Source organism: Phaeoacremonium minimum, assembly GCF_000392275.1.
Source record: "Phaeoacremonium minimum UCRPA7 unplaced genomic scaffold PA7_03_scaffold_582, whole genome shotgun sequence".
In the NCBI taxonomy this organism is placed as follows: domain Eukaryota; kingdom Fungi; phylum Ascomycota; class Sordariomycetes; order Togniniales; family Togniniaceae; genus Phaeoacremonium; species Phaeoacremonium minimum.
The window spans coordinates 231,819-259,600 of NW_006921484.1; the positions used below are offsets into that span (position 1 = coordinate 231,819).

The 27,782-nt window shown below is 52.2% G+C and overlaps 6 protein-coding genes across 6 annotated transcripts; 4 read left to right on the forward strand and 2 right to left on the reverse strand.

The window, feature by feature from the left end:
* Positions 1–1,973: 1,973 nt before the first annotated feature.
* On the forward strand, positions 1,974–3,898 carry UCRPA7_8224 (putative iron transport multicopper oxidase fet3 protein; the record flags this gene model as incomplete). The annotated part of the gene is made up of 5 exons (XM_007920742.1): positions 1,974–2,555; positions 2,612–2,838; positions 2,902–3,257; positions 3,340–3,565; positions 3,652–3,898. 5 exons carry the CDS (start codon positions 1,974–1,976, stop codon positions 3,896–3,898), a joined length of 1,638 nt encoding a protein of 545 aa, XP_007918933.1.
* Positions 3,899–4,690: 792 nt separating this feature from the next.
* UCRPA7_8225 (putative cdp-diacylglycerol-inositol 3-phosphatidyltransferase pis protein) lies at positions 4,691–5,774 on the reverse strand (the record flags this gene model as incomplete). Its single annotated transcript, XM_007920743.1, has 3 exons — positions 4,691–5,077; positions 5,141–5,517; positions 5,594–5,774. The coding sequence occupies 3 exons, from the start codon at positions 5,772–5,774 to the stop codon at positions 4,691–4,693; spliced, it is 945 nt and encodes a 314-aa protein (XP_007918934.1).
* A 5,237-nt stretch (positions 5,775–11,011) lies between these two features.
* On the forward strand, positions 11,012–12,121 carry UCRPA7_8226 (putative orotidine 5 -phosphate decarboxylase protein; the record flags this gene model as incomplete). Its single annotated transcript, XM_007920744.1, has 1 exon — positions 11,012–12,121. One exon carries the CDS (start codon positions 11,012–11,014, stop codon positions 12,119–12,121), a length of 1,110 nt encoding a protein of 369 aa, XP_007918935.1.
* Positions 12,122–17,024: 4,903 nt separating this feature from the next.
* On the forward strand, positions 17,025–19,589 carry UCRPA7_8227 (putative fungal specific transcription factor domain-containing protein; the record flags this gene model as incomplete). The annotated part of the gene is made up of 3 exons (XM_007920745.1): positions 17,025–17,204; positions 17,359–18,797; positions 18,854–19,589. The coding sequence occupies 3 exons, from the start codon at positions 17,025–17,027 to the stop codon at positions 19,587–19,589; spliced, it is 2,355 nt and encodes a 784-aa protein (XP_007918936.1).
* A 3,846-nt stretch (positions 19,590–23,435) lies between these two features.
* Positions 23,436–24,287, forward strand: UCRPA7_8229 (putative signal recognition particle protein sec65 protein; the record flags this gene model as incomplete). Its single annotated transcript, XM_007920746.1, has 1 exon — positions 23,436–24,287. The coding sequence occupies one exon, from the start codon at positions 23,436–23,438 to the stop codon at positions 24,285–24,287; it is 852 nt and encodes a 283-aa protein (XP_007918937.1).
* Positions 24,288–24,604: 317 nt separating this feature from the next.
* Positions 24,605–27,421, reverse strand: UCRPA7_8230 (putative dynactin ro-3 protein; the record flags this gene model as incomplete). The annotated part of the gene is made up of 1 exon (XM_007920747.1): positions 24,605–27,421. The coding sequence occupies one exon, from the start codon at positions 27,419–27,421 to the stop codon at positions 24,605–24,607; it is 2,817 nt and encodes a 938-aa protein (XP_007918938.1).
* Positions 27,422–27,782: the final 361 nt, after the last annotated feature.

Sequence of the window (27,782 nt, forward strand, 5' to 3'; positions counted from 1 at the left end):
CTGCAAACCTAAAGCTTGTTTCCAGTAAGGCAAGCATTTACGCGAGAGACGTGGATATGGTGCAGAACGACCTGGCCATTGAGGTGAGTTGTCTGTGATGGGGCCCTGCCAACCTCTTCGAGCTCCCTACTGCGTAGTAGGCCCATTGTGAGAGCTACGCAGGTGAGGCATTGTCTTTCCGGGTGGTCCCAGTCTCCAGGCGCTTTAGGAGCACTAAGGCGGCCCTACTAGAGCAGTGGCTGCATTCTCTTACGGCACAGGACTGGCAGTGAAGTTGTCGATGGTCGGATCATGCCCTTGGGTCCCCAAGCCACCTCGAAAGGACTGATCCCAAGTCGTACGATCTCCGCCCAGCAGACAGTCTAGCCCTTCACCAAGTAGGCGCGTTAGGCTTTGCGGCCACATTCCGTTGTTCTCTCCAGAGGAAAGAGATTTCCATCGGCTTACTGTCGTGTCGGAATGCCCCACATTGACCTGTGTCAAGATGCCTGTCGTTTTTTAGTTATCTGATTGAGCGGCGCATTTCTACTGGACAGCACAAATGGCCCGTTTGATCTGATAATAAGCCACTCAGGGAACCCAACAACACACACCAACACACCAGTACACGGCCTGTTCCCGCTTCCGACACAGATCATCACTAGGTCGTAACCATCGTGCCTCAGCCTGCTGAAACACACACAATTTGGAAAGAATTCGGTCGATTGTAACAATTTCAACCTTGGCACGTCTTATAATAGCGGCGATCATGCGAACACACAAATGAACACATCCCCGGTAGTTGAGGAGACCAGGACACAAGCGGGTTGCAGACGCGTGGATGTCCCCATGGGAATGGATGAAAGTGGACACAGAGCTAAGATGACTAAGGTAGGTAGAGCTCGGCAGGTCTACGGGTCTCGCCAAAACGTTGGCATAAGCTTCCCAAGCTTCCCAAGCTTTTGTTCCGGTCTCTTCACCATGCATGCTTCTCGTCTAGTCTAGTCTAGTTGCCCCCAGCACACCGCATCAGCACTGCATCAGCAAAAGTCGACTGATCCCTGCCAAGACCAATGATCATGATTACGGCAGAGTACTACTGGTGCTGCTCTAGCCTTACATCCCGTCGATCCTGTTTTGTGTGGTCAAGTGCCCAAAGCCACGTTTGTTCTAAAGTGAAAAGGCGCAGTGGAGCGTCGACAGACAGTGTGAGTTGACTGTATGGGGGGTTACGGGGTCGGAACCAATCATTCAGCTATTAGCCTGTTTCTCTTATGTTTCCCATCACTTCATCTGATAACTGAAATGCTACAATTCTACCCCAATCCCAGCAGCCAGTGCCCATCGTGTCTCCTCGTGTCTCCTCCTAATGGAGGCCAGGGGCCACTAGGCCGATTGATAAGATAACCTTGCCACCACCATCTTCAAGCCACCATCCCACATCTTGCCCAGCCGGCCTGAGAAAGACCTGAGCTTCCTGGGTTGGCATCGCCTGACGATCCGAGTTCGGCACAATCCGTCGAATGCGTTCGTTGGGTCCGCGTACCTTGTCACTTACACGAACTTTTCTCTCGACACCTGGGGGGAACTTGGCACACATCAAAAAGTTCCTAGATCTTTTTCTAGATTATCCCGTACAATAAGCTGCTTGATAACCCTCTCGAGCGTGTCGAGATCTCCTCCTCCAAAAAGACTTGAGCGTCTTTGCTCTGATACTGCCATTCAAGATGGCCTACTTGCCAATGCTTCGTCTTCTCGCATTTGTGTTGCTCTCCTCCCTCATAACACCAGCAAGCTCAAAGACTGTAACCTATGATTTTGATATAGGTTGGGTCAGAGCGAACCCAGACGGCGCCTATGAGCGGCCAACAATTGGTATCAATGGGCAATGGCCGTTGCCAATCATTGAGGCAGACATTGGTGACCGGATCATTGTCAATGTCCAGAACTCTCTTGGCAATGACTCGACCTCTCTTCACTTCCACGGCTTGTTTATGAACGGCACGACGCAAATGGATGGCCCTGCGCAGGTCTCACAGTGCCCCATTGCTCCAGGAGCCAAGTTTACGTACAACTTCACCCTCGACCAGCCGGGAACCTACTGGTACCACAGCCACACGCATGGGCAGTATCCAGATGGCCTCCGCGCGCCTCTGATCATCCATGATCCTGACTTTCCCTACAAGGACATGTACGACGAGGAATTGGTGCTGACCTTCTCGGATTGGTACCATGACGAGATGCCCGGTCTGATCAAGTTCTTCATGAGCAAGGCGAACCCCACGGGAGCCGAGCCGGTACCCAACGCCGCTCTGATCAACGAGACGCAGAACCTCACCATCTCTGTGGAGCCTGGCAAGACCTACTTGTTCCGAACCATCAACATGGGCGCTTTCGCTGGCCAGTATGTGTGGTTCGAGGGCCACAACATGACCATTGTGGAGGTCGACGGCGTGTACACGCAGCCTGCCGAGGCGGAGATGATTTATATCTCGGCCGCGCAGCGATGCAGCTTCCTTGTCACGACGAGGAATGACACATCTGCGAATTTTCCTATTGTTGGCAGCATGGATACTGTACGTTCTAGTGGACTAATTGAAATGCACCGGACAGACTGACAATGATTGTGCAGACACTCTTTGACACACTTCCTGATGACCTGAACTGGAACGTCACAGGCTGGCTGGTCTACGATGACAGCAAGCCATTACCCGATGCTGCGTTTGTAGATGATCTAGATGGGACCGTGTATGATGACATACAACTTGTTCCATATGACAACACTACCCTTTATGGAGAGGCAGATCATGAGATCCATTTCCAGGTCATCATGGACAATCTCAACGATGGCGCCAACTAGTAAGTCACCACCACCAATGTCATACTCCAGATATTTGTAGTACATCACAGCTGACTCGTCAGTGCCTTCTTCAACAACATCACATACGCCGCACCAACGGTTCCAACACTCTACACCGCGCTGACTAGCGGCGACTTGGCCACCAACGCCCAGATCTACGGCACTTACACGCACAGCTTCGTCCTGGCCAAGGACGAGATCGTCCAGCTGACCATTGACAACCTGGACTCTGGCCGCCACCCCTTCCACTTGCACGGACACAATTTCCAGGCCCTCTACCGATCAGAGGACGACGAGGGCACCTTCGCCGACTCCAACATCACCGAGGCCGACTTCCCCAAGATGCCCATGCGCCGCGACACGTTCGTGATCCGCCCGAACGGCAACATGGTGCTCCGCTTCAAGGCGAACAACCCAGGTAAGACCACGCGCCCCCTCTGAGTCCTCTTGACTAGACACCACAGACTGCAGCGGGACTAACACCGGAGGCTTGCCCACAGGCGTCTGGCTCTTCCACTGCCACATCGAGTGGCACGTCACGTCCGGGCTGATCGCGACGATGGTCGAGGCGCCGCTCGAGCTGCAGAAGACGCTCGAGATCCCGCAGGGCCACTACGACGCCTGCGCCGCCGCCAACGTGCCCACGGCCGGCAACGCCGCCGGCAACACGGTCGACCTGCTCGACCCCAAGGGCGAGCCGCACCCGCCCGGCCGCATCCCAGGAGGGTGAGTTCATTGATTCCCTGGCGATATTTTTCCCTCCCTGTCTATCATTGTTTCCCCAGATGCTAATCGAGAGTTCGCTGTCGCAGATTCACTGCTCGCGGCATTGTCGCTCTCGTCTTCAGCTGTATCAGCGGCATCCTCGGCACGGCCGTCGTCGCGTGGTACGGGATGGCGGGTGATGTGAGCGCGGCGCCGCCGAAGGAGATTGCAGGCGCGGAGAAGGCGGGCGTCGTGCCTGCGAGTACGACGACTGCAGGAAACAACAACGGGACGGTCTCCAACGGCGAGGAGGTAGCGGCCACCACGTCAGGGGGCGGAGGAACGCGGACCTGATCTGTGCGGTTGTTTGGTCACTGTTGTTGTCGCTGTTCAGGAGAGAAGAGTCAGGAGACAGGATACCCCTATTCGGATACGTAGCGTCGAATGTGTTAGCTAGTACAGTAGCGTAGAGAGAGACTGTCCATTGCAGGTCCCGGATAATGATATACATGTTCTTGTAGCTTTCTTGATATTAAAGCGATAGCCTGCCAATATAAGTCTATGTACAATGCAAATGCGAAACCAAGATGAAGTAAGTACTCGAGACTAAGCGCCTCGAACATGCCGCGCATCGGGCTGCTCTCCTCCGCCGGTCCTATGTGTGTTTGTCTCAAACAAAGAAAATAATGAATATTCCAAGTCCAACGACGGGGCCAGGGTGCAGATTAAAGCAGCATCCATCCGCTGACAGTATATATGTAAAATAAAATGTGTGATGTGACTCCCAGTCTATTCCCACCTCGTAACTCCGTGCAGTGCTGGGGGGAAGTAATAACATCCCGTCCGTCCCGTGACAGATCCCCCTCGAGCCCGCGATATGCAGTGAGAACCACTCCCTCCTATTGTAACGACAGTCGAAGAACGAAAGGTGCGAGGCCAACCCGAATCGCCTCGCTTCCCGGCACCAATTCCATCCCCTGGCATCCCCACAACCCGACCATGGCCATTAAAGCGTTTGCATGACGCATGCTGCCACGGATAGGTACGTCAACGGAGACTGTTGAGCTCCTCTTCACCAGGAACCTCCGAGCAGAGCCTCGCCCCCGGCCCCGGCCCCCATTGAGCCCACCCTGATACCTCATCGCTTTAGGCGGCCTTGCCCTTCTTCTTGCGAGGCAGGCCCTTCTCCCGCCGCGCCTGGATGTCGCCCTCGGCCAGCCACTTGCTCGCCTTGACCATCTGGATGACGTTGAGGACCTGCTTGAACATCATGACGGGGAAGCTGACGCCCGCGAGCACCCAGGGGATGGTGCTGTCCATCTTGTTCGCGCGGGCGAGCTCGAGCGCGCCGGCGCTGTACGGGCTGGCGAAGATCTGGCGCAGCAGGGACGAGTTGACCTGCGCGCCCTGCTGGAGGGGCTCGGCGGCTGGCGTCTTGAGCAGGGCGGGCGCCAGCAGGGGCGAGGAGAAGGAGAGTAGGTAGACGGCGATGAAGAAGAGCTCGTTCAGGGCGCAGGTGATGAACAGGACGGTCTGGCAGGAACGTATGATTAGCGCCAGCTGATTGCATTTCTATCTTTCAGGAGGTTATCTCACCTTGTTGGTGTAGTAGAGGTTTAGGAGCAGGCTTCGGCTCTTGTCCACGCTCTTGTGGCTGGTCTCTGCCCCGGCCATCGCCAGAGTCGCGTACATGTGCATGTAGTGGCTGGCAAAGTCCAGCGTGACCAAGCCTTGGAAGACGATCGCCCATCGCGGGAAGGCGGACGAGAGGAAGAGCAACAAGCAGGAGGTGGTGCATCGGTCAGTCACCATATCTAGGACGGCGCCGAAGCGTGTGCTCTGCTCAAAGTATCGGGCGGCATAGCCGTCGAGGGCGTCGAGGAGGCAGGACACACTGTATAGAAAGGAGCATGTCCGCGGGTGCAGAGGCATGTAGTAAAGAGAAGCGATGGCTAGAACGATTCGCGCATAGCCTATCAATGCTTTGTTAGTTGATTTGTTCACAGACCATACTGCAGTCACCCTCTTCAGCATTGATGGAAAGCATACCTATAATGTTTGGCCAAAATAGAAAGATATTCTCCCGTTCATATCCAGCCGTGGCGTCCGCTAGGTGTGCGGAACCGTTGCCGTTCATGACGACTTGTTGAGGCTCTGATGCTGCGGGCCGGACCTTGGAAGGGGTTTCCTCCCCGGCCGCAACCTGTCTCCGGGTCCTAACTGACGACATAGTGGTGTACCGGTAATGCAACTGTGTTGTTTCGTAGTTGAGCAGAGGCGTAAGCGCAGGAGTGTCGCGTGCTTTAATGGCTGACCTGCCAAGGGGTTCGTGGGATGAGATATCCTGATCCGAGGAACCCGAGCTGACACGCGACGTACACGCGAAAAATTGGTAGAGCGGGTGTAGGCAGTGAGCAGGGCGCGGCGGGTTTTACAGCAGGCTTAAGAGATCTGGCAGCGTAGCCGATGCGCCTGAAGCAATCGAGCGAGAAGATAGATTGCCAGCGGAAGAGGCGGCGAATTGGAGGCTGCAAAGCATCCGGAAATGGCTTCCTTGGGAGATTGGCTGAAGGTGAGATAGATGGATGGACACACCACCTTTGCCTTACAGGAGATGATTGATAAGGGGTCGTTAGGCTCCTTCAGCAGGGGCTTGACGATAAGAGCTTTGCAACTTTTTAGCAGGGATCTAAATGCTAGTGCCAATTTTAGCCCACAGAAGCAAACACTAACAGACTAACAATACATCTCCAGAGTCTCAACTTCCAATGTTAGGCTCTCATCCTCACTGCCTAATCAATATCGAGTGCCGCAGCTCACACTGGAAGCTTCACCTCTTCCAGAAGCTAACGGTCCACTCCGCGTGCAATAGCACCGACCAGATTGGATAGATTGGGAGGTAAGCCTGCCTCCAATTATCTCCTACCTGTAACCTCGATGCAGTAGTCAGACTGAGACGTGGTGAATGATAAGGACTAATTACTGTCGAAGCCACACGAATCTGGAAGGAGAGCACGCCGGTGATCTTGGCTCTAGTTTATCTATGTCTACGATATCTCACCCCTCAGAACCTGGGTACCTACATAGGTAGGTAGACTATCGTAGTGCGAAGATATTGATTGAACATTAGGTAAGACAGTACTGTAGTAGGAGCTTGTGGTTAGTGGAGTTTACCTCTCATCAGCATGGCGAGGTTACGTAGTCGGCCATGCCGAAAAGTTGCTTCTCGAGGGGTCTCGGCGAAACCAGGTCCAGAGAGCGTCGGTGAAGCCTCCTCTTCACTATGCTCTGCTGATCTTGCCTGGTCAAACCTTCTCATGCGCAGTCGGTGCGATCGGTGCGGGAATCAGACCATCGGCTCTTCTTTGGAAAGTCGAGGCCAGGCTGAAATATGCGGGTTGGCTGCAGCCCGGGTCCGTGGCCACACCAACAACCCAATGATCTGGGTGTGACGAGCACGGCCCAGGGGTTGTGCGACAGGGCTGAGATGCGATGTGAGGACTTACTGCATAGTACGCTTCCTTGAAGGTACTTTGTAGATGGTCAATTGAGCCGACCATGGTTCCCCTGTCTGTGGCTGTCAAATTCTGAAATGCCTCTAGAAGGACAGGGAGACTTGTGTGATCGGCTGCGGTATTTTATGCGGTGCTCCCGAGGCTGACAAGCCTTGCGAAGGGAAGCTGGGAGATAGACAGGTCGAAGAGTTAAGGTGGAGGTGATATTGAAATATCATAACCCAGCTACTCTGGGCAGTGTACACAGATAGATTCGAAAGACTGGTCTCGTAGAGCAAACCGGCCACTTCAGGGCCGATCTTCAGCCCTTAAATCGGGCCGCTTCCGGTGGATTGCACCGCGCCAGAGTTTTGTGGCTGCAGGACTCAAGGCAAAGGACCGATGCTCTGCTCTCAAGCTTGACACCTTGCCCGAGGTATCATAGGGTTGGCGGATGGCGTCAAGGCAGATCGTCCTCTGCCTCTACCTACGGACCAATTATGACGACAAAGGAGTGGCACCACTGGACTGCTCATGATATGCAGCCACTTCGTGCCCCAAGACATCGACAGAAAAGTCGAGGCATGTTTCAAGGATAGTGAGACATGCATGTCTCTACCAGATATCTGGACTTGCAATGTTGTGTGACCTGTCTGTAGGTAAGGCAAATTTATTAGCAAGCCTCATAGGCGCAGACACAAATTGCAAAAGGCATCCGTGTATTGCTGGCTAGACCGATATTTTGAAGCAGCACTAGGCGACTAATATCGATAGCTCAAAACACAGTCAATCACATCGGCTTTGACCGTCTAGCGATGTGTAGTGGCAGTGGTTGTGTCCCACTGCAGGCAAAGCGTCGACATCTCAAATACACGACTGGCAATGTGAAGTGATGAAATCACCGAGTTATGAGTATCTTCAGAAGTGTCTGGTATCTACTATAGTCTTCTCACTAGAGGATGTGTCGCGTGATCAGTACTATAAGATATTTCCATCTAGCTCAACAAATAGGCAGTCGAGCATCAGTTGATCAGCATACAAAACACAATGCCAATGAAATAGCTCATTCTGCACCTCTCTATCAAGGAGGGATAGGAGTTGGTGGGGATAGTAGTAGATGGCAGTGAGGGGTCAAATTAAGTTGTAGAAATTTAGGGTAGGTCCTAGGTGATCAGACAATGTGCCTTGCAGGACACATCGAGTGTTGAAGAGCCTTAAGTTAGCTTATGGTAAGTATGAATCTCTTCACTAGCACAGGGCGACTTGTGAAGCTCAGATGTTGGACCCGATTTGCTATTATCTTGTCTGCCTGTTTCATCATTATGGCAACATGCCTTAGCTTCAATCAAACCTTTCGAACCAAATAGAATAATTTCTCACGACAGAATTAACACAAAATATCTAGAGAAAGAAACTAAATTGACAGATGTACAATCTATCTAATGGCTTGCTCTATTATGATGCAAAAGATCCTTTAACCACTAAGTAAGCTAGCGAGAATTAGCCAGATGTATGATAATCCGGAAGGAAACTAACATCAAGGGGCGCAGTGGCGGAGTGGTTAACGCGACAGACTAGAAATCTGTTTCCTTCGGGAGCGCACGTTCGAGTCGTGCCTGCGTCGTTTTTTGTGTTTTTTTTGTTCCGTTGCATTTTTACATCGTTCAATGTTTTGTTTATCTAAAAGTAGTAGTTGTAAGGTATATAAGTTAAAGAGTTGACACTAGTATTAGCCTCAAGTAATTGGCCACGACAGTAATACTATTGAAAGGCCTCTCAAAATGATACACGGTCCAAGGGCTCAATCTTTTGAGAAGGCTGTGCTTGAACTGGCGATTTACAGCATCTACTGCATTCATTTGATGTGGCAGCTAACTTCTTGTCCCATCCAAGGTAAAAGAGGAATGCGTCAAGTCCACGTCAGGTGGACATTTCGTCACGGCTGCAGCTAATGAGGCAGCCTCCAAGTAATAGACCTAAGTTGGCTCGTACATTGCCTTACATTCCCACTGTACTACATAGAGTGTAGGGTGTATGGATACGGTAGATGGATGCATGCGCGCTCTGTTAAAGGAAGTCGCCAGCAATAAAATGGTGGCCGGATAGCAACACATGGATTACGGCGAGACAACGAAGAGAATTGAGGTGCAATGCAATGATAATCTCAGTCGTCTAGACAAGTGGAAACTAGTCCACATACATAGCTACTATTGATGTTTGTCCGTTATACATGAGCCGAAGCCACCTAGTTACATGTCTCACTCAGTGCCCCTCTAGCCTTGAAATACCTTACTGCTCTAACTTTGATGTTCGTGAGACGCAAATGAGCTTTCTGGTATTGACACGTCTGTGACACGCCCACCGGCTGGTTTGGCTGGTTTGGCTGGTTTGCTTATTTTGTAACTAGAGGAACGAATGCTAATGAAGGGGAACACCTGGATATGGTTCTCCAGCATAATGTCTCAAGCCCGAGTGAGACCTACCTGTATCTTGGGGGCTCATCTTGCATTGTGGTTGTTGGTTCGTGCACCCAACCTGAAGGACCGCCCTAGAGCTCCCTTGCCGGGGCCGGGGGACAGCCACACGTCACAAGTCGGGTACCTCTACTGCACACTACTGCACAGTAAGGCGCCTCCAGGGTCTCGACGGGTCTGGCCACCCACCCGCAACCCACAGCACAGGGTCTGCCCCCTGAGCGACCAACTAAGAGTAGGCAAGTCGGGCTATTGGGTTATTGCGGATAGTTCACATGCATGTGGGCAGGGCGGTACCGAACAACCTCATGATGCCTGGGAAAAAAAGCATCATTCAGAGTTTCGGACATTGAGCTGAACTGGGCGCTGTCCCGCGCGTCGAGGTTGTATCACTGATTCAATATTGCCTATCTGATGTGTACATTAGTACATACGCTTCTTGGCTTGACTTGAGTCCAACAGCTTAGCTTAACCTGCTGATATTTATGTCTCGGAACCTGACAGCTAAGAAATCTGAAGTGTCTACCTACCAGGTAGTATCTACTGTGCAGTAGCGCTCGGGGTCCTCAATTGGCAATGGAAGTGCGTACATGTACCTACTCCTTCGCCGCCCGGCAAATCAACCGAACTTTTGTTCTGGATACTGGATACTGGATACTGGAGCCTCTGCCCCGGCCGGCGTCCCCTGGCGTTGTCTTAGCAGACCTGAGAACCCCCTGTCAGGTCCCTCCGCCGGTGTCACTCCAGTCAAATTCACCCACCTCCGTTGGTCTGCCACATCAGGGTACAGTTCAGTCGGTAGTGTACTATGCAGTATGTCCCTACATATCTACGTACCCTTGGTAATTAACTGTTTGACTTCTCACATTGCCTGCATGCATGCGTGCGTGCGCTCTCGCTTTGCCTGTATCTTTTTTCCCCCCTTCTTTCTTTCTTTTTCTTCTTATATCAACCGCTGTGCCCTTCCTCTCATCTCCGTTGCGAGCCCTCTCTAGCTCTCTTCCCTCTCCTCTCTGCTAATTCTTATGAGCCCGCCTCCTGTTTAGCGACGAATACAGCCTTTCTTTGACGTCAATTCGCCTTGCGTGGGTCAATATTGTGCCAGCAGCTACCACTCTCAGCCCTTGGCTCTTGAACTAAGGCCACCAGCCTCCATATCGGCCGTATCTTAGATCCTCACCTACCCCACCACTTATCTCGTTGTTGGGTCCTAGTTTTTGCCCCTCAGACGTCAACCAGAGCTTGCAATTGGAGCGCGACGCCCGCCCAAAGACTTCTCTTGCTCCTCTCCCCAGCAAGAGCCAGTCTGGACTCTACGGGATCGAGGCCTTTGAGCATCGTACCACTCTCTCCTGCCAAGCTCCATCGCGCTGCCGCTCCCGTCTTATATACCCTTCTACATACGCATGTAAGACCCTCGTCGTCATCGTCATCCATAAGGCATAACAAGACTAAAGCCCTCGAAGAAGAGCTACACATACCTGCGCCGCATCGCAAAGATGACGACGCGGCACCAGTCCCTCCAATCCACGTACTCCGCCCGTGCGGAGAGGGCGACACATCCCCTCAATGCCTACCTCTTCCGCCTGATGGACCTCAAGGCCTCGAACCTGTGCCTATCAGCCGACGTCACCAATGCCCGCGAACTCCTATACCTCGCCGACAAGGTCGGCCCGTCCATTGTCGTGCTCAAGACGCACTACGACTTGATTTCCGGGTGGGACTACAACCCGCAGACGGGCACCGGCGCCAAGCTCGCCGCGCTGGCACGCAAGCACGGCTTCCTGATATTCGAGGACCGCAAGTTCTGCGACATTGGCAAGACCGTGCAGATGCAGTACACGGCGGGCACGGCGCGGATCGTCGAGTGGGCGCACATCACCAACATGAACATCTCCGCCGGCAAGGACGCCGTGACCGCGCTGGCGGAGGCGGCCGCCAAGTGGAAGGAGAGGATCAACTACGAGGTCAAGACGAGCGTGACGGTCGGCACGCCGGTCAACGAGAGCTTCGACGACACCGACGGCGAGGAGAGCCACCTCGACGCGCCCGACCCGAGCCGGACAGCGGGTGCAAGGGACCCAGACGGCAGGAAGGGCAGCATCGTGTCCGTCACAACAGTCACGCAGTCGTTCGAGCCGGCCGACTCCCCGAGGCTGTCCAAGAGCATGGCAGATGGCGACGACATTCTATACCCCGGGATTGAAGAGGCTCCTTCCGACAGAGGCCTGCTCATCCTAGCGCAGATGTCCTCAAAGGGCTGCCTGATGACGCCCGACTACACACAGGCGTGTGTGGAGGCCGCGCGGGAGCACAAGGACTTCGTCATGGGCTATGTGGCTCAGGAGAGCCTGAACAGCGAGGCAGGCGAGGACTTCATCCACATGACTCCGGGGTGCAAGCTGCCACCAGAGGGCGAGGAGGAGAACGGCCACCTCGAAGGCGACGGGCTGGGCCAGCAGTACAACACTCCGTCAAAGCTGATCACTCTGAAGGGTACTGACATCGTGATTGTCGGCCGAGGCATCATCAAGGCTGGCGACCCGCCGTCTGAGGCAGAGAGGTATAGGAGGAAAGCTTGGAAGGCGTACCTTGCGCGGATACAGTAAATAGGGAGTTGAAGTTCAGGATATCCAGGGGGTTGACAGAATTGATTTGTGAGAAGTGCAGCACGGGCTGCTAGGTTTCTTGTCTGCATCGACTGGAAAAGCGGAAGAAGCATTCTAAAGGACAAGGCGCGTACTGGCTAAGCAAGTAAGGCTGCTTGCCCACCCAGATTCATGATTTCAGTGTCATCAACTGCACATAGGACAAAGGTACTGCGGCAAAGGAAAGACCATAGTACTGAAATATAGCAATCATGAGAGTATAATGATTGTGTAGGCCAGAAAAAGTCATAATATCTTTAGGTATTGTGGATTGCCTAATGATCTCGTTCACCTTCTTGTCCCAAAGGATTTCAGTATTGAGATGATCCAAACTTGGTTTGACCTTGAATGTCAGAGACTTATGTTGTATGAGGACCAGAAATCTATTAAGAGACCTATTATCATATCGGAACTATTACGTGCTGTGACGATTAACTCATAGAAGGCTAGATGTTATCTGATCAGCCATAACTAGGTAAGTGATTCTCGTCATAGGACCGCCTCTAACAAGCCTTCATTAGCGAATGATGACTCTGACACTAACTTAGGACCACAGACAGCTTGCAGAAACTTTTTAGTTGATAGAGCAATGTAATTGTAAAAGTTCATTTTGGGTTGCTGGCAGTATTACTACATGTATTGGCACTGGCAGTAGCGACTTATAGAAGCCGCGAATTTTTGTTGATTTCTACGTACCTTAACAAAAGCATTTTCGCTGACAGCCCATCTTCGCCGTGCCATGATGCACCACCATAAAACAAATAATCCTGCAAAAAACTTTGGTAGTTGTTGCATTGTATGTCAGCTTTATCTGCAAATGAGGCGATCCCTGCACATTGCAGTCTAACGCTGCGGGAAACTTTTGACTTGGAGAAGTGATTGGACACTGGCTGTCTCAGAAAGGGGTAGGTAGCAACTTTGCACAACACCCCCGTCGAGTGCCAGATGAGAGCAGGAAACCAACATATGAGGCTTGCCCCACTTGCCGACTCTCTTGTCTACCATCATCATTATATAAGTCCGTCGAGTCTCAAATCGACCACAGTATATTTATGGTAGATGTCTCATACAACCTAACCATTCACGGGAGCGAACAGAAAATGTCGCGATTCAAAAAACTCTCTTATTGGGCGACCACAATAGCTCATGTCGGGTGCCAATTTATGCCTGACTTCAAGAGCTATCGTGCGATCATTGAGCATCTATACATGACAGAAGATTTAACCTTAGAGGAAGTTAAACACCAAATGAGAGAAAAATATGGGTTTCGAGCCTCGTAAGTTTGTTTGCCTTGAGTGAAGTACTCGTGCTTACACCAATCTAGCATTGCACAATACAAAACTCAATTCAAAGCTTGGGGCCTCAAGAAGAACATCACCCAGCAAGAAATGGGCCAAATCGTTCGAATTCGAGCTTCTAGACTGAAACAAACAAAGACGACGGTTTTCAAACTTCGCGGCCAGGTTGTTTCTGAAGCTAAAATCAATCGATGGGTTAAGAGACACCCATCGTCATCAAATGACACAACTCGTGATGAGACCTCGATCGATGGTAAATATCATCTGTTTTTATCGAATTGAACTTCCATGAATATGCTGATAAGATGTAGATGTAGAAATGCCTGATTTAGAATATTTCGAACCTCAGATCGAACGGTTGCACATCGGCGAAGGCATGGATGTGGCAGTATCTCCCCAGGAAAATGGACTCGTGGCAGCTGCAGCTCCCTATAGCAACGAACCCGCTATGCGCAAGCGGTCTATCCTAACACAAGCTCTGCAAAAATTCGAGTCTCTGTGGGATGAGTCGGATAAATATTTCCTAGAGGATCGTATGCCATATGATAATGACCAGGATGGGGAATCTGGCCATAACGACGTCGAGCTTGGCTCTACTTCAGTCTATCGAGATGAAAACGTCCAACTCCTCATAGGAATTCCACCCGATGATTGGGACTGGCTGCCGCAACCTCCAACACCGTCTACGGGAGATCAGTTTGATCGAGAATCGAATGCATCAATCGATCCCTTTTACGACATAAGTCCCTACCGTAAGGATAACGGAAACAACGACAAGTCTCATCAACGACCGGTATTCCAAGCTGTCATTTCAGGCGACATCAACACTACAAAATCGATGCTAGATGAAGCTTTAAATTCTGATGGAAGTATTGATCTTTCAGAGCTTTCTGACGCATTAGTAACAGCAGCAGCCCGAGGTTACCTTGAGATAATCCAGCTTCTTCTTAAGTGTGGAGCCGACGATGAACGAGGCATAATGAAGGTTATCTCTACAGGTCAACTCAACTCGGTACGTACCATTGTCGACCATATTGGCTACCGTCCTGGTACATTATCTCGTGCGGTCGAAAAGGGGAAGCACAAGTCAATAGAGGATATCTATGACTTCCTGCTGACCCGCGGAGCACATCTCAACGAGATGGGGGATGGATATGGACCACCTCTCCTCAATGCTGCTCGCGCGGGCAATTCCACGGCGTTCACCTATCTCGTTGACAAAGGGGCCGATCTGGAATTAGCGTTCACCATCGCGAAACAACAGGATACCGAGCCCCCAGAAGGAGACGAGACAACTACCAAGGGCGAACAAGCCAATCATTTCAGAATGCTTGATGCGAGCAGAGCATTGGTCCTCGTGTTGAAGGGTGGCAACAGCAAACAGGCTGCCAGCCTCACCCTTCGGATGGGGGCTAGTGTCAAAGACGCGATGATTATAGCCGCAGAAGCCGGAGACAAAGAGGTTGTTCGGAAACTTGTCTACATGGACTCTGGAGCGCTCGATCCAGCATGCAAGACAGCAGAGCAAGCGGAGGAATGGGATACTGCAGCACTGCTCCGTGAAGTGACTGAACAGTGTAAAAATTCGAGTTGCCTAAAAATCGCTTCATTGAAGGAAATGCTAGGCCTACGATTCCGATTCAAAACTCAGTGCCTGAAAATGAAATCTGTTGCAGAAAACCTCTCTTCAATCACTAATGAGGAAACTGAGTCGATAACGGCCTTATTCTCCGACCACCGTCGGGCATTCTCGGGAGCAATGAGAGTTCTAAAGCAGTTATCGTTGTTGAGGCGTCCTGGCAGCATGGAGACAGCACTAGCATACCTCTGCCTAGCTCGTGCCATTGTTGATTTCTTAAAATCTAAGACTCACGTGTCCTATAGCACGGAATTTCGTGAGAGCATTTCCCTGTTGCTCAAGTCTATGGACAGCGCTGCACTAGAGTCACTTTGTCCTCAGAGCGGGATGAGTAGGCACAGTCTCATCTATATCCAGGCTGTGAAAGCCGCGTGGAAGGACGCCTTCGATCAGGATCTATCAAGTTCTCCTAGCTGCGATAATCATCAGCGCATGCAAGAGCTTACAGCAAAGCTGATCATCAATCTGAATGAATTCATCGAGCATGGGAGTCTCGAGCCAACTCATCTCTCCAAGGAAGAGCGACCTACGTCAGACTCGTCACAACCAGAAACCAGACCTCTGCAGTCACAGAAGTCACCTATCCGTCTTTGTGTATCCGATAGCGATGACCGACCTTTCAATTGGTCTTGTTGGCCTCCTCCCGTACACTCGTCAAGCAGTTCAAGCATTGGGGATCCGACTCATCGCTCCGATTTTCTCTCAGAAGCGAAATCGTCACCAGACCACTCAGTAAAGTGGCCGGCTTTCAAACTACTTGAACGCAAATCTCGAAGAAATGATACAGTTCGAGCTGCCATTTTGAAGGTCGTTACCGGCCACTTGTTCGTCATAATGATGACTTTTGTGTACGGTAAACACAGCTGCATCTGACCTGAACCCCCGACGGTCCCAAGCCATTGATATTATCTCTTCGAGAAGATTGAAGCTGAATTGGATCCTTTTGATAGTCTTATCTACGATCGGCGAAGGTATATACCCTTGGAGTATATTCAGGAAGTTCCAAGGTAAGAGTCATCTCCTTCGTGTCTAACCAAAGATACACGGTACTGACTCCTCAAGGTGCCAATATAGCACAAAAATTTGCGTGCAGCTTTTATGACCCAATGCTATCGTCAATCCCAGGAACTCCTTGCTTCAGTGCTTGGAGTCCAAGCCGAGATATAGATCAGAATCCAAGCCCACCGTCTGCTGGTTTCGAGTTCTGAAGACTTGAAGATTTATGGGTGTCGATCTATTAAGCGACTATTGATTGCAGATGATTTGCTTCAATCCTCCGAGTTAACTTCAATTAGACCTTTGTGTAGTATAGCCTTTCTGGAGAGTATCAAACATGCATTTGCTATTTGAACCTAATGACAGGTCTTGGTAGTTGCCTTACACATGATTGAGTCTTTTCAGACACAACACTACCAATCTTACTAAATGACTACTTGTTAGTTATAGGGTAGGTTGCGCTTTACTTGTAAGTTTGTAACAGAGCATTTTTTCGGGGTTAACGGAAGACGGCGCCGCAACCTCCGGTAAGCAGCTAACGCAACCGACGTTTAGCGAACCTCAGCATCGTGCAGCGGCCTGGAGATTAGAGCCGGGTGTCAAGACAAGGCAAAAGCACGCACCACCCTCCCGGCCGCCGGGTGGGGCTGCATGCGGTTCTCTTATTAATCCTCCCGCAATCCCACCTCAACTCACATCTTCGCTACTGGTGCTTACATACACTCTTCAACTTTTCTCTTTCTCACTCCCTTCGGGGCCCAAGCTCGCCTATCCTCTCGATCCGCCAAGGCCAAGGCAATTGAATTACTTGATCGTATAGCCTAATCGATCCTCCTCGGATTGATTGTCGAACCAGGCGCCCGCCGTTCGCAGAGAGGCCAATCCGGAGTCCACCCCACCTATCACGGCTCTGCCTCCGAATTCCCCCAATATGTCCGCGATCAACGAGGAAGCGGCATTGCAGCTGCAGCAGTTGCAGCGCAACGGGTCCGGGTCCGGGTCCGTGGAGGAGAACTCGCCGGAGAAGGATGACAGCCCCGCCCGGGCACCACCCAGGAAACGAAGGCGTATTGTGATATCGTGCACGGAATGCCATCGCCGCAAGCAAAAGGTACGACTTCCACTGCTGAGCACCGGGTATTTGACGACATAGCATGACTATTCATCTGTCCTGAGCGTACATACCATCCAATTGGATAGATTGTGGCACTTCTCCCGATTGATCTGTGTGATCGTACCACAACTAACACGAGTTCTCTTCCTAGTGCGATCGCAAATTGCCGTGCACGAATTGCGAGTCACGCAACAAGCAGGATTCCTGCCGCTACGAGACGGGTGCGCCGACAGCGAAGGAGCAGCGCGGGTCGACGTCGAGCAATGGCGACATCCCGCCTGGGTCGAAGAGGGGGCCGGACGACACAATCCCCCGAAAGGTCGCCAACTTCGGCTACTCTGCGACCGGGGCGTCCACACTGGGCTTCCTGAAGAAGATCGACGGCGCAAACCCCGACGAGCCCCTGTCGAGGCTCGCGATAGGCTCGAGCGAGCAGGACGATGCATTCGGTGCGCGGGAGAGGTATAAGAGCCTGATCAGGCAGCTTCCGGCGCGGACATACGTGGAGAAACTCGTGGACATGTATTTTGAGCACTTCAATTGGCAGTACTACGGGCTGGAGCAGGATGTGTTCATGGCGCAGCTGGAGGAGTGGAACAGCCTGCCGTTCAATCTGCTCAACACAGCGGGGCCCCAGGGGCTGTCTGCGGATTTGAGGGCGTTCCCTGCGCTGCTCTTTCAGGTCATAGCCAGCGCGCTGATGGCGCTGCCGCCTGGGCCAGATGAATTTTTCGACTCTTTAAAATATGCCGGCACGATGTCATGGGACGACCTTGCGACGGATTACAGCGAGTCGGGTGTTGCTGTTCTTTCGCTGCTGGGGAAACGACAAATATCTCTGACGACAGTGCTAGCAGGATTTCTCAGAAGTGCGTTCCTGAAGTACAGTGGCTTGGTGACCGAGGCATGGCACGCAATCGGTAGCAGTATCAGAGACGCCCAGGAACTCGGTATTCACAAGGACAGTCTCGACCCGAAACCTAAAGGCGACGATGCAGAGGCCGTGCTCGAGAACCAGTGGGAGATTCAGCGCAGGCGTAAGGTCTGGATGATATTGATGGGCTGGGATCTCCACACGGGTATCGTGTTAGGCCGACCGACGACCATCGATAGGAGTATTAATTACACACTGCCCGTAGACGCCCCGCTTCCGAAAGACAGGCGCAAGACCCCCGTTTTGCCCCGAGCAGAACACGACCCACCAACTCCTTTGACTCGAGCACTGTGGTCGTATGAGAGTATGAAGCCGCTGAGTAGCATCCTGGATCTGGAGAAGGAAGGCCCCATGCCCAAGAACTTTACGAGGGTCGATAAGATCCACGAGGAACTAGTTGAGCTGGATTCAAGAACGCCGCCGTACTTCCGCCTAGAGAACCCGGATACGAGATTTGATGATCTGCCAGAATGCTATTGGATTCCCCAGGTGCGAGGGTCGTTGCCGCAACTGATGTCCTTCAACTACATGGCGCTGCACCGGCCATATATCTTCACACGAGCACAGAGTCGGACTGAGGCACTCAAAGCGAGTATCAAAATGTTGGAGTATCAGAAGGAGCACTTCCTTTCGTTAAACCCCCAGCAATACAAGACGTAAGCCACTCACTCACTCTTAAGAGACAACACCACATACTAAAACTCTTCCTTAGATTCTCGCTGTTCTTCGGGACATTCGACGCCATTGTGCTCATGGCGACTATCTTCATCCTCTTCCCCAAGGAACACCCGGAACTCGTCAGCAAGGCACTACAGCACTACCAATGGTCTGTTCAGCGCTTCGAGGTTATGTCGGAACGCAACACCCTCGCCAAGGCCGCGCTCGGTGTCTTGCAGGCGATCTACGTACGGCTGAAGAAGTCACTAGGAATAGGCTTCGTGTGCGCCAACAAACCCTCGCAACAGGCCGTGCCGCCGTCGAACGGCACCCCGGCATCAGCCAGCGCCAACAGCGAGCTAGCCGCGTCTCCCCAGGTCGACGGCAGTGCGACAAGTCTGGGAGGCAGCATCAGCGGCACAAGCACCAGCACGTTCACGCCGACGACGGCCACGTCCTCCGGGGCGAGCGACATGTTCTCGATGCCCACGTCGGCGTCGGGGGCCACCGACCTCAGCGCCACCATTGCAGGCAACGGGCTCGGGGAGTCTGGGCTGGGCGACCTATCGCTGCCGCCAGATTTTGACTGGAGCAGCATCCAGCCGATCTACGCCATGGCGGACGTCGTGTACAACGACCTGAACGGTGTGAGTGACGGAGGTGTCTCTGGGCCGAGCTGGGCGGCGAGCACGCCGGTCATGCAGAACATTGAGAACCAGCCGTGGCAGTTCGAGGGAGAGTTTGGGGATGATAGCGTTTGGAATCTTTTCAATCAGTATAACCCCTTTTGACAGGGTTGACTTGGGAGCTGCAAGGGATTCATTTCCTGAGGTGTCTGAGTTCAGGGTTCTTTGTGGATGGCGTTGGGGGCTGAATATACTTGCAGAAAGTATTGCTACAGACAGCGGTTACACCCGAGCTGAGGAACATGGCAAGGCATACCTACTGTAAATGGAGAGAAGTGTTACGTGCATCCGGGTCAGCCTAGCTGCAGTGATATGTATCATGAGCGGAAGTAACCGTGTAGAAAGGTCGAGAGCAAGATCTGACAGGCCCTGAGAACATGAACAGAAGCTGTACTTTACAAGACAGATCCATTGACTGCAGCATTTCGTTCATTGTGCACTTTTCAAAGCATTTTAAGATGATCTGTAAGCCATGATTGAAATGAAAGAATGTGCTACATCAAAATGGAGGAGAGCAGAGAACAGCAGCTTGTGTGCATCTACCTGTACACTGTTTACTTTGCATGGCGCTAAGAATCTCAGGTCTTAGCGCCGGCCCTTGGCCTGGTGGGCTAGGCCTTGCCTACTAGGTAGAGGCTATAGGGAGCTAGGCCACTGGGAGGCCCTGGTTTGTGGGCCCTCCTACCCCACGAATGTCTGCCGCCAGCCCAATGATGGTGATGGTGGGTGCCAATAAGTCACCCAAATGCAGCAGCACCATGTGGGAGCTCCACAAAAAAGTATGGAAACAGACCTAAGATAAACGCCAGCATACAGCAAACAGCTTCCAGGCAGTGGTCAGTCATTCACCATCTACAGCAATCAGGTACCGACTGCGAACAGAATCTGGTTTGAGCATTCTCAAAACAGACAGAAGCAGCTGGAAAAGACTACAATTCCAGAAGAAGAAACAGCTTGAGGATGCTGTTTTCTGGGATCCTGCACCTAAAACGAGGTATCTCTTTATCAGCGTGCACGATCCCTGGTGTGTGGGTCGCGCATAATCGTTGACCGCAACCTGGAAATCCCCAAAAGCAAAGCAGCAACTGCAAAGCAACGCAAAGCTTCCCCGATCGTTTGTCGGTGTCACATCTGCCCGGTCTTTCTCATTGTTCGCTCAGGTCTGACCTTCCACAAGCTTAACCTTGCTGTCTCAGGTGCTGCCTCCAGCTGCTCTGTTTCTAATATCTTTTTTTCTCTCCCAGGCTCAGCTCTTCGTCTGATCTGAAGCAGAGCCAACAAGCAGAGCGGACGACAAAGACTTCTTTTTTCTTCTTCTTTCCTCTCCTCCCATCCACAATCCCCAAAACACTACCCCTCCATCCACCCATCTATCACAACCCAAAATACCCACGACAAAGCTGAGCTGCCCCACGCTTCGTCTTCCCCTCTGGTGAGGGAGAAAGTAATGGATATGGGTGGCGGAATCATGGACTTTGTCCAGAGGTTCCAGACCCTGCAGCTACAGCGCGATACCAGTGACGAGTTGATAAAGGTGAGTAAGACATCTTGTCCCAACATTCTCAGTCGTTTGCCTCACAGCTCCCCCACCGCGGACATCTCCCGGGAACATGGAGACAAGAGACACTGCGCAGAGTTTCCTGACCAGACTCCAATAGGACCTCCTGATCTACAGCGAGCGGATCGAGTCTGGCTTGCGGGACGAGAACCAGCGCCTCCAGGAATTGCTGAGCGATTCCACCCTCGACCTGGCCGATGCCACAAAGTCGAGGCGCGACCTCCAGCAGCGAGTCAACCAGCTCGAGGCCCGCATGAGTTTTGTTTCCCAGGATAATGAGACATTGAAGGTAGACATGCAGCCCCAAGCTCCTCCTGCTTGATATTTGGCGCTGAGAGTCTACAGAATCGCAACCCTTACGTGGTAGTCCTGATCGACGGCGATGGCTTGATTGTGAGGGAGCAGGCATTCCCCCATCCTGGGCGGTGCCGAGGGCTAATTCCATGTGCAGTTCAAGGAGTCGCTGATCGCGAAGGGAATTGACGGCGGAAAAGCAGCGGCATATGCGTTGAGAAATGCGATTTTGAAAGAATGCGGCGACCATGCAAGCGAGGTCGAAATCGTCGCCAAGGTCGTTGCCAACGTCGGCGGACTGGCTAGGGCAATGAAGCGAGACGGCTCCCTAGAGAATGACGCCGACTTGAAAGATTTTAGCCTAGGGTTTACTCAGTGCATGGCCTCTTTCGATTTCGTCGACATTGGCTATGGCAAGGAGAGGGCGGATTCCAAAATTAAAGGTATGTTCCCCGAGTCATCAACAACATGGCTATAGGTCCTGACAAGACGTCCAGAATTGACAAGATGGAATCTCCGAAATTATAATTGTAAGCAAATTATACTTGGGGTGTCCCACGACGCTGGATATGCCTCCTTTTTGGACGAGATCCTCCGCGATGATACGGTCAGAGCACGTATTTCGATCCTCGAGGGCTTTCCTACCGTTCGCGAGCTCGTCGCTACGGGTTTAAACATTTTGAACCTCACCAAAACACTATTTCGAGATGAAAAGCTGGTGGACAAGGCTCCTCGCAATCCATCCCCGCCGGTGATTTCTCCTCCCCAGTCCGTGCTGGGACTGTCACCTCTGCCGCCTCCTTCTACTACGCCCGTCAACAGTGGTCCGATGACTTATTCCTCTATGGTCGGAAAAGCCACCCCACCACCACAGGTCACCTTACCTCTACCTCTTCAACCAAAAACTACTAATATACCATCCGGCCCCCGTCCAAAACCATTGTTGTGGAATCCCGGCCCACGTGGCGTAGATACTCCGCTTCAAGTGAATACTTTGGTTTTGGAGGCCATCAAGAAACGCAAAGACAACGACAAGCTGTGCAACAATCATTATCTACGCGGCCCCTGCGCGAAAGGCAGTGCTTGCTGCTTTGAACACAAATATAAACCGACTACAGAAGAGAAAGTCGCTATTGCTTTCTTGGCTCGACTGAATCCTTGCACAAACGGGCAGGATTGCGAGGTCGAAGATTGTATCTACGGTCACCATGTAAGTCGTGACGCCCATTTCCCTTACGACAAGCTCGACCAACCTGACGATCTTCAAGTGCCCCAGCACCCATAATGGGCAGTGTCAGCACCCATACTGCAAATTTAAACCCTGGGAGCATCCTCCTAATACGAAATTCAAGGCAACGTATGTCCATTTCGACGAGGTCTAGATACTAGGACAACCCAACCACAAAAAGTCCACGTACATGAGTCTCCCGTTTCGTGCCTCTCCGTGCCCTGGTTTCTTTTGACAGAGCAGGGCCAAATCAGCTGGGAGAGGACCATGTCCGATTTAATGTTTAAACGATATATCACGAAAACACGACCGACGAACCTGATTTTAAATTGCGAGCAAGGAGTCTGTTCACCAAAAGCTCCCATTGATAAGGTCAAAAGGCAAGCATGGCCTGTGTTATGTGGAGTATGTAGTAAAAGGTCTGAAAGGAAAAAAGTCTTCTGGGGAATGCAAGTTACGGTTGTTGAAGGGAGGCGGTATTTCTGGTTCTGGAGCAGGTAGCCTAATTCAAATTGACACAATTGTACCTGCGAGAACATCCACCTCAGTGATGCCATGATGCATGCATGATCATCGCTTTAATATCATCACCTATCTCAAGATAGGATCCAAATGTTACATGAAATTTTCACAGTTATCAGAAAGATGAACCATGAACAACCCGTCGGCGACCCCTATGATTAGGTAAGACCTTGAAATGACGTTCTAGCCCCTACCTGACTGCTCCCACACACCAACACATTCCACTTAAGGAAAGCACAGACGTCCAATTGACCCCACCATGAAATTTACCTGTTACTGAGACTCAACCACATCAGATGGACCCCGCCTCACACACAACCACAGTTCAACATCCTCCAACACCATCAAAATGTCACACCCGCGGATAGAAGAGGTCGAGGACAGCGACGTCGAGGCATCCGACCCCTCGGAAGGAGACATTGAGGATTTTGCAGACTCAGACATCCTCCGCTCACGGACAGCACCGTCACCCGCCCAGGCCCAAGCCGCCGCCGCAGCACGATCCCACCTCATCAACCCCTCCACCATCCCGTCGCTATCGCACGGCGCAAACCAGGCGCCGCACGAGTTCCAGACGACCAGCTCGACCGCCGGCTACGGCGACTTCCAGTGCCTGTACCCGGTGTACTTTGACGCGACGCGGTCGCGCGCCGAGGGCCGCCGCGTGTCCAAGAGCCTGGCGGTGCCGAACCCGCTGGCGCGCGAGATCGTCAACGCCTGCGCCAAGCTGCGGCTGCAGACGCTCTTCGAGCCGGGCAAGCTGCACCCGAAGGACTGGGCGAACCCGGGCCGCGTCAAGGTGCAGCTCAAGAACGCAAAGAGCCCGAGCGCCGCCGCCGCCGCCGTCAAGAACAAGCACCACCTGTACGTGCTCGTCGCCCGCCACCTGCAGGAGAACCCGACCACCGAGCACTGCGCCGGCCTGCGCGAGCGCGTGCCCGGCGCCCCGCTGCCCGACGCCGGCAAGCCGTACCCGCGCCCGGCGGTCCCGCGCGGCTGGAAGATGGGCGACCTGCTGCCCTACTACAGCCCTGCGATGACGGGCGGCGGCGTCAGCGAGAACCTATTCAAGGACATGATGAAGGAGATGCAGCAGGGCGGCGACATGCAGAGCCTGCTGGCGGGTGCGGCGGGCGGCTCCGGAAGCGGAAGCGAGGAGAAGAAGAGTAAGAAGGACAAGAAGGGGAAGAATAAGGGGTGAGAGGAAGCGACTGCTCAGAGTTGAGATTTGCTCGGAGCTGAGTTGGGTCTCCTGGACGGGCATATAGACGAGGTGACGAAACTCTTCGCATACGAGATACCATACATCTAAAATGGAAAGGGTATTGCACCAGAATGGATCCTGGAAGGATCAAAAGGCTGTTCAAAAAGGATGTTGGGTCAAGTCAAGGGTAGTAGATTAGAAAAAGACCTAAGAGGCATTTCCAGCTCATACGAATTGAACGCCAATTTTACATATGGAATTTGACATTGGATGGTGGTATCTTGGTATAATACAAACATGTGGCTCTCTATCCTTTACACAATTGCAGACCTGCCTTGCAGCCCCTCCCATTCCCGAGAACCTACGATCTGGACGTCTCGTCCACTGCCGGGTATCATCTTGCCGTCCAGGTCCGGTAATCTGATCTGTAGGCGGGCTGCGGCTTTTCGCATGGCCTTCCCCTTTGCTACATTCTGCTGCGAGCTGCTTTGCTGACCAAGCACCACGCGGGATTTGTTCAAGACAGACTCCTGCCAGCTTTGCCAAGTCGCGAAGTCCTCCATTTGCTTCGCAGCATGGTACTGCGGCGTGCTCTTGGCAGGCTTCCATGCCAGCTTATCCTTGGGCAGAGAGCCCAGGTCGTAAACCTTGGCTGATGTAGCTAGCTTGACTAGCTCACCTAGCACGTCTTTGCCTTCGGCGACCACGAGAGCCTTCCTTTGCTCAGAAACAGTCGGAGGCTTCTTGAGTGGCTCGGTGAGCCAGTCGTAGTTCCTCTGCTCGGCGAGCCTTGCCCGGCGGTTGTCTTCGCGCAGGTACCTGACGGCACTCTGCAAGCTGGCGATCTCGTTCTTGAGAGCATCCATCTCCCGTGCTGTAGCCACAGCCCGCTCGGCGCCTGCCTTAGTACCAGCGGCCGTTTCGCTGAAGACGCGAGTGTCGCCAGCAATCTTCTTCCACTTGTCGCGATCTGCCTCAAGAGTCTTGAGTTCACGGTCTTGCTTCTCAATATCCTCCTTGAGACTGTTAAGAGCCTCCTTGGACTGCTCAATCTGAGCCTCCAGATCCGCAATACGGCCGGTCTTGGCCTTGGCATCGCGCATGCGGCTCTCAAGGGTCTCAACCTTGAGATTGGCTTCGCCGAGGCTCTGGTCACGCAAGGCAATGGTATGGCGAGCCTGGCTGTATTCCTCTTTGAGGTGACGAAGCTCCTCTTCAGCATCAACTGGGATGACCTTCTTGGCCTTGAGTTCCTGCGAACGCAGGATCCAGGGAGCGGTATTTCTTTCAAACTCCTGTGTTTGTCCAAGATCAGAGCTGAGAGCAGCAAGATCCGCGATCTGGCTTGTGAGGCTCCGCAGCTTGTTAAGATACGTCGAGAAGAGATCAGACTCGCTGTCTCCAGAAACAAGGCTGGCAGTCTTCTGGACAGAGCTTTGAACCTCAAGGTATGTGAAAGGCTCAGCTCTGCCCTCCTCTTGAAGGAGTTGATGGAGGTTGAGGCCAATGGTGCGGGCCAATTCCACGAGCTCTTGACTAGCTGCCTCACACTGCTCAAATGCCTCACGGGTATCGGGTGCCAGTGAAAGTGAGCGCATCTTCAGATCCTCAAGAGCTCTCACTGCTTTGCCAGCGATGACCTTGGCACTGCGAGTCGATGAGACGACATTATCGGTTCTCTTCGAGAAATGCTGAGCAAGTTCATCTTCGTCGCTGGCGGGTGGAATCACTCGCTGAACCATGCTCTTCATTGTGGTGAACACCACAGCTGCTGACTCCAGATGGCTCTGCATGAGGAGCGACTTCATGTGAACATCATCCGCAAAGCTCTCCAAGTCATCAGAGATGTGTACTTCACCAAGATGGGTCATCAAGGCAATTGTACGCTGCAGCTCACTAGCGCATTGTTTCTCCTTCAAGTCATCTCTCTTCAGACCATCGATCCAAGCATTCAGTGCGCGCTCAACGGGTTCCAACTCATAGAGTGCACCTTCGTACTTGGAGAATTGATCCAATGAGCAGTGGCTGATGGCATTGACAAATCTGTCGCACATCGCAGTAACCCATGTGAGTTTGTCAATGGCATCGCAGCCTGAGATGACGTCGTCTTCATGACCAGGATGTGCTTGACCATTGACTCGTTCCTTGATGAAGTCGTTAAGAAGGTTCGCCTTGAATGCAAGTCTCCTGAACCGTAACAGAGCCAAAACGGAATCGCGATCCGCTTGGTAGCTATCTGGCAAGAATAACTTGACAATCTCAAGATGCTGTTCTGCTTCTTGTGCCTCCAGACGACGCATTTCCAAGTCAATGGTCTTGACCTGGGCCTTAGCCGCAGAAATCTGGAGCTTCATGTTTAGGTCGAGCATTGCCCGTGAACGGCTATTGAGCTGCTCGGATTCCTCCTCAGTGACTGCATGAGATGCACGCATGTCTTCAAGGTCGCTCTGCAAGCTCGTGACAAGCTCCCGGAATCGAGACAATGTGTACTCCATATCTTCTAAGCTCTCTTCTTGCTGGCCAGCTCTCCTGGCTTGTTCTGCAATGACGCTGTCCTTGAAGTCGAGTTCCTCTTGCATTTCCTTCTCATTTTGAACATGATTAATCTCTAACTCATCGTTGATCTCCTTAAGATTCTCAAGGTCCTCGATGACAGCCTTCAGTTCCTCGATTTGCTCCGCTTGACTCATGTTTCGTTCGGTCAGATCTTCAATCATATCTTCAGCACCCAAGGCATTGTCGAGCTGTTGGCGAAGGTCCTCGACGGTCGTCTCCGCCTGCGCAAGTTTCTCTTTGGATAGTTCATACTGCTCTTTGACAGTGGTGAACTCTTGCATATCTTCTTCCAGTCCCTTGATCTGGTCTTTTAATTCCTCCTCCTGTTGTTGGGTGAGGTCACGCAACCTAAGCAAGGCCTCGCGGAGTCTTTCGTTGTTCCTTTCCATTTGCAGCCATCCAGTACTGGCTCGCTCATCTGCAGACATGCCATTGGTAAACTCGGAGTTCTCTTCTCGCAAGATCTCCACTTCGAGCTCCAGTTCTTCAGTCTTTTGTTTTAGGGCTTCTAGTTCAAGTTTGAGGACTTCAGCAGTTTCCTCAGCCATTTCCCGATCTAAAGTGGCCATTTCCATTGCTGTTTCATGCTCCGCTTGTATAGATTCGACGGACTCTAGCCTTCCCTCTGCTTCCTTTAACATTTTGCGAAGCTCATTATTCTCGTGCTGTTGCGGCTGATATTTCGTCTGGAGCTTTTGAATGATATTTTCAAATTTGTCCCGCTCCCCTTGAAGTTTGTCCAGTTGCTTGAGCTTGTCTCGATCCTCTATGCGCTTGCGCTCCAATACACGCAACTTCGCTTTGAGATCCTCAATCTCGCGATTTGCTGCAGCATTTATAGCTGGTCGCGGGGCAGCTGCCGGAGGAGCTGCCCTGGTAACCTTCGGAGACGACGCTCGGGTCGTCTTGGGAGAAGATGTGAGCCTTTCGAGGGCA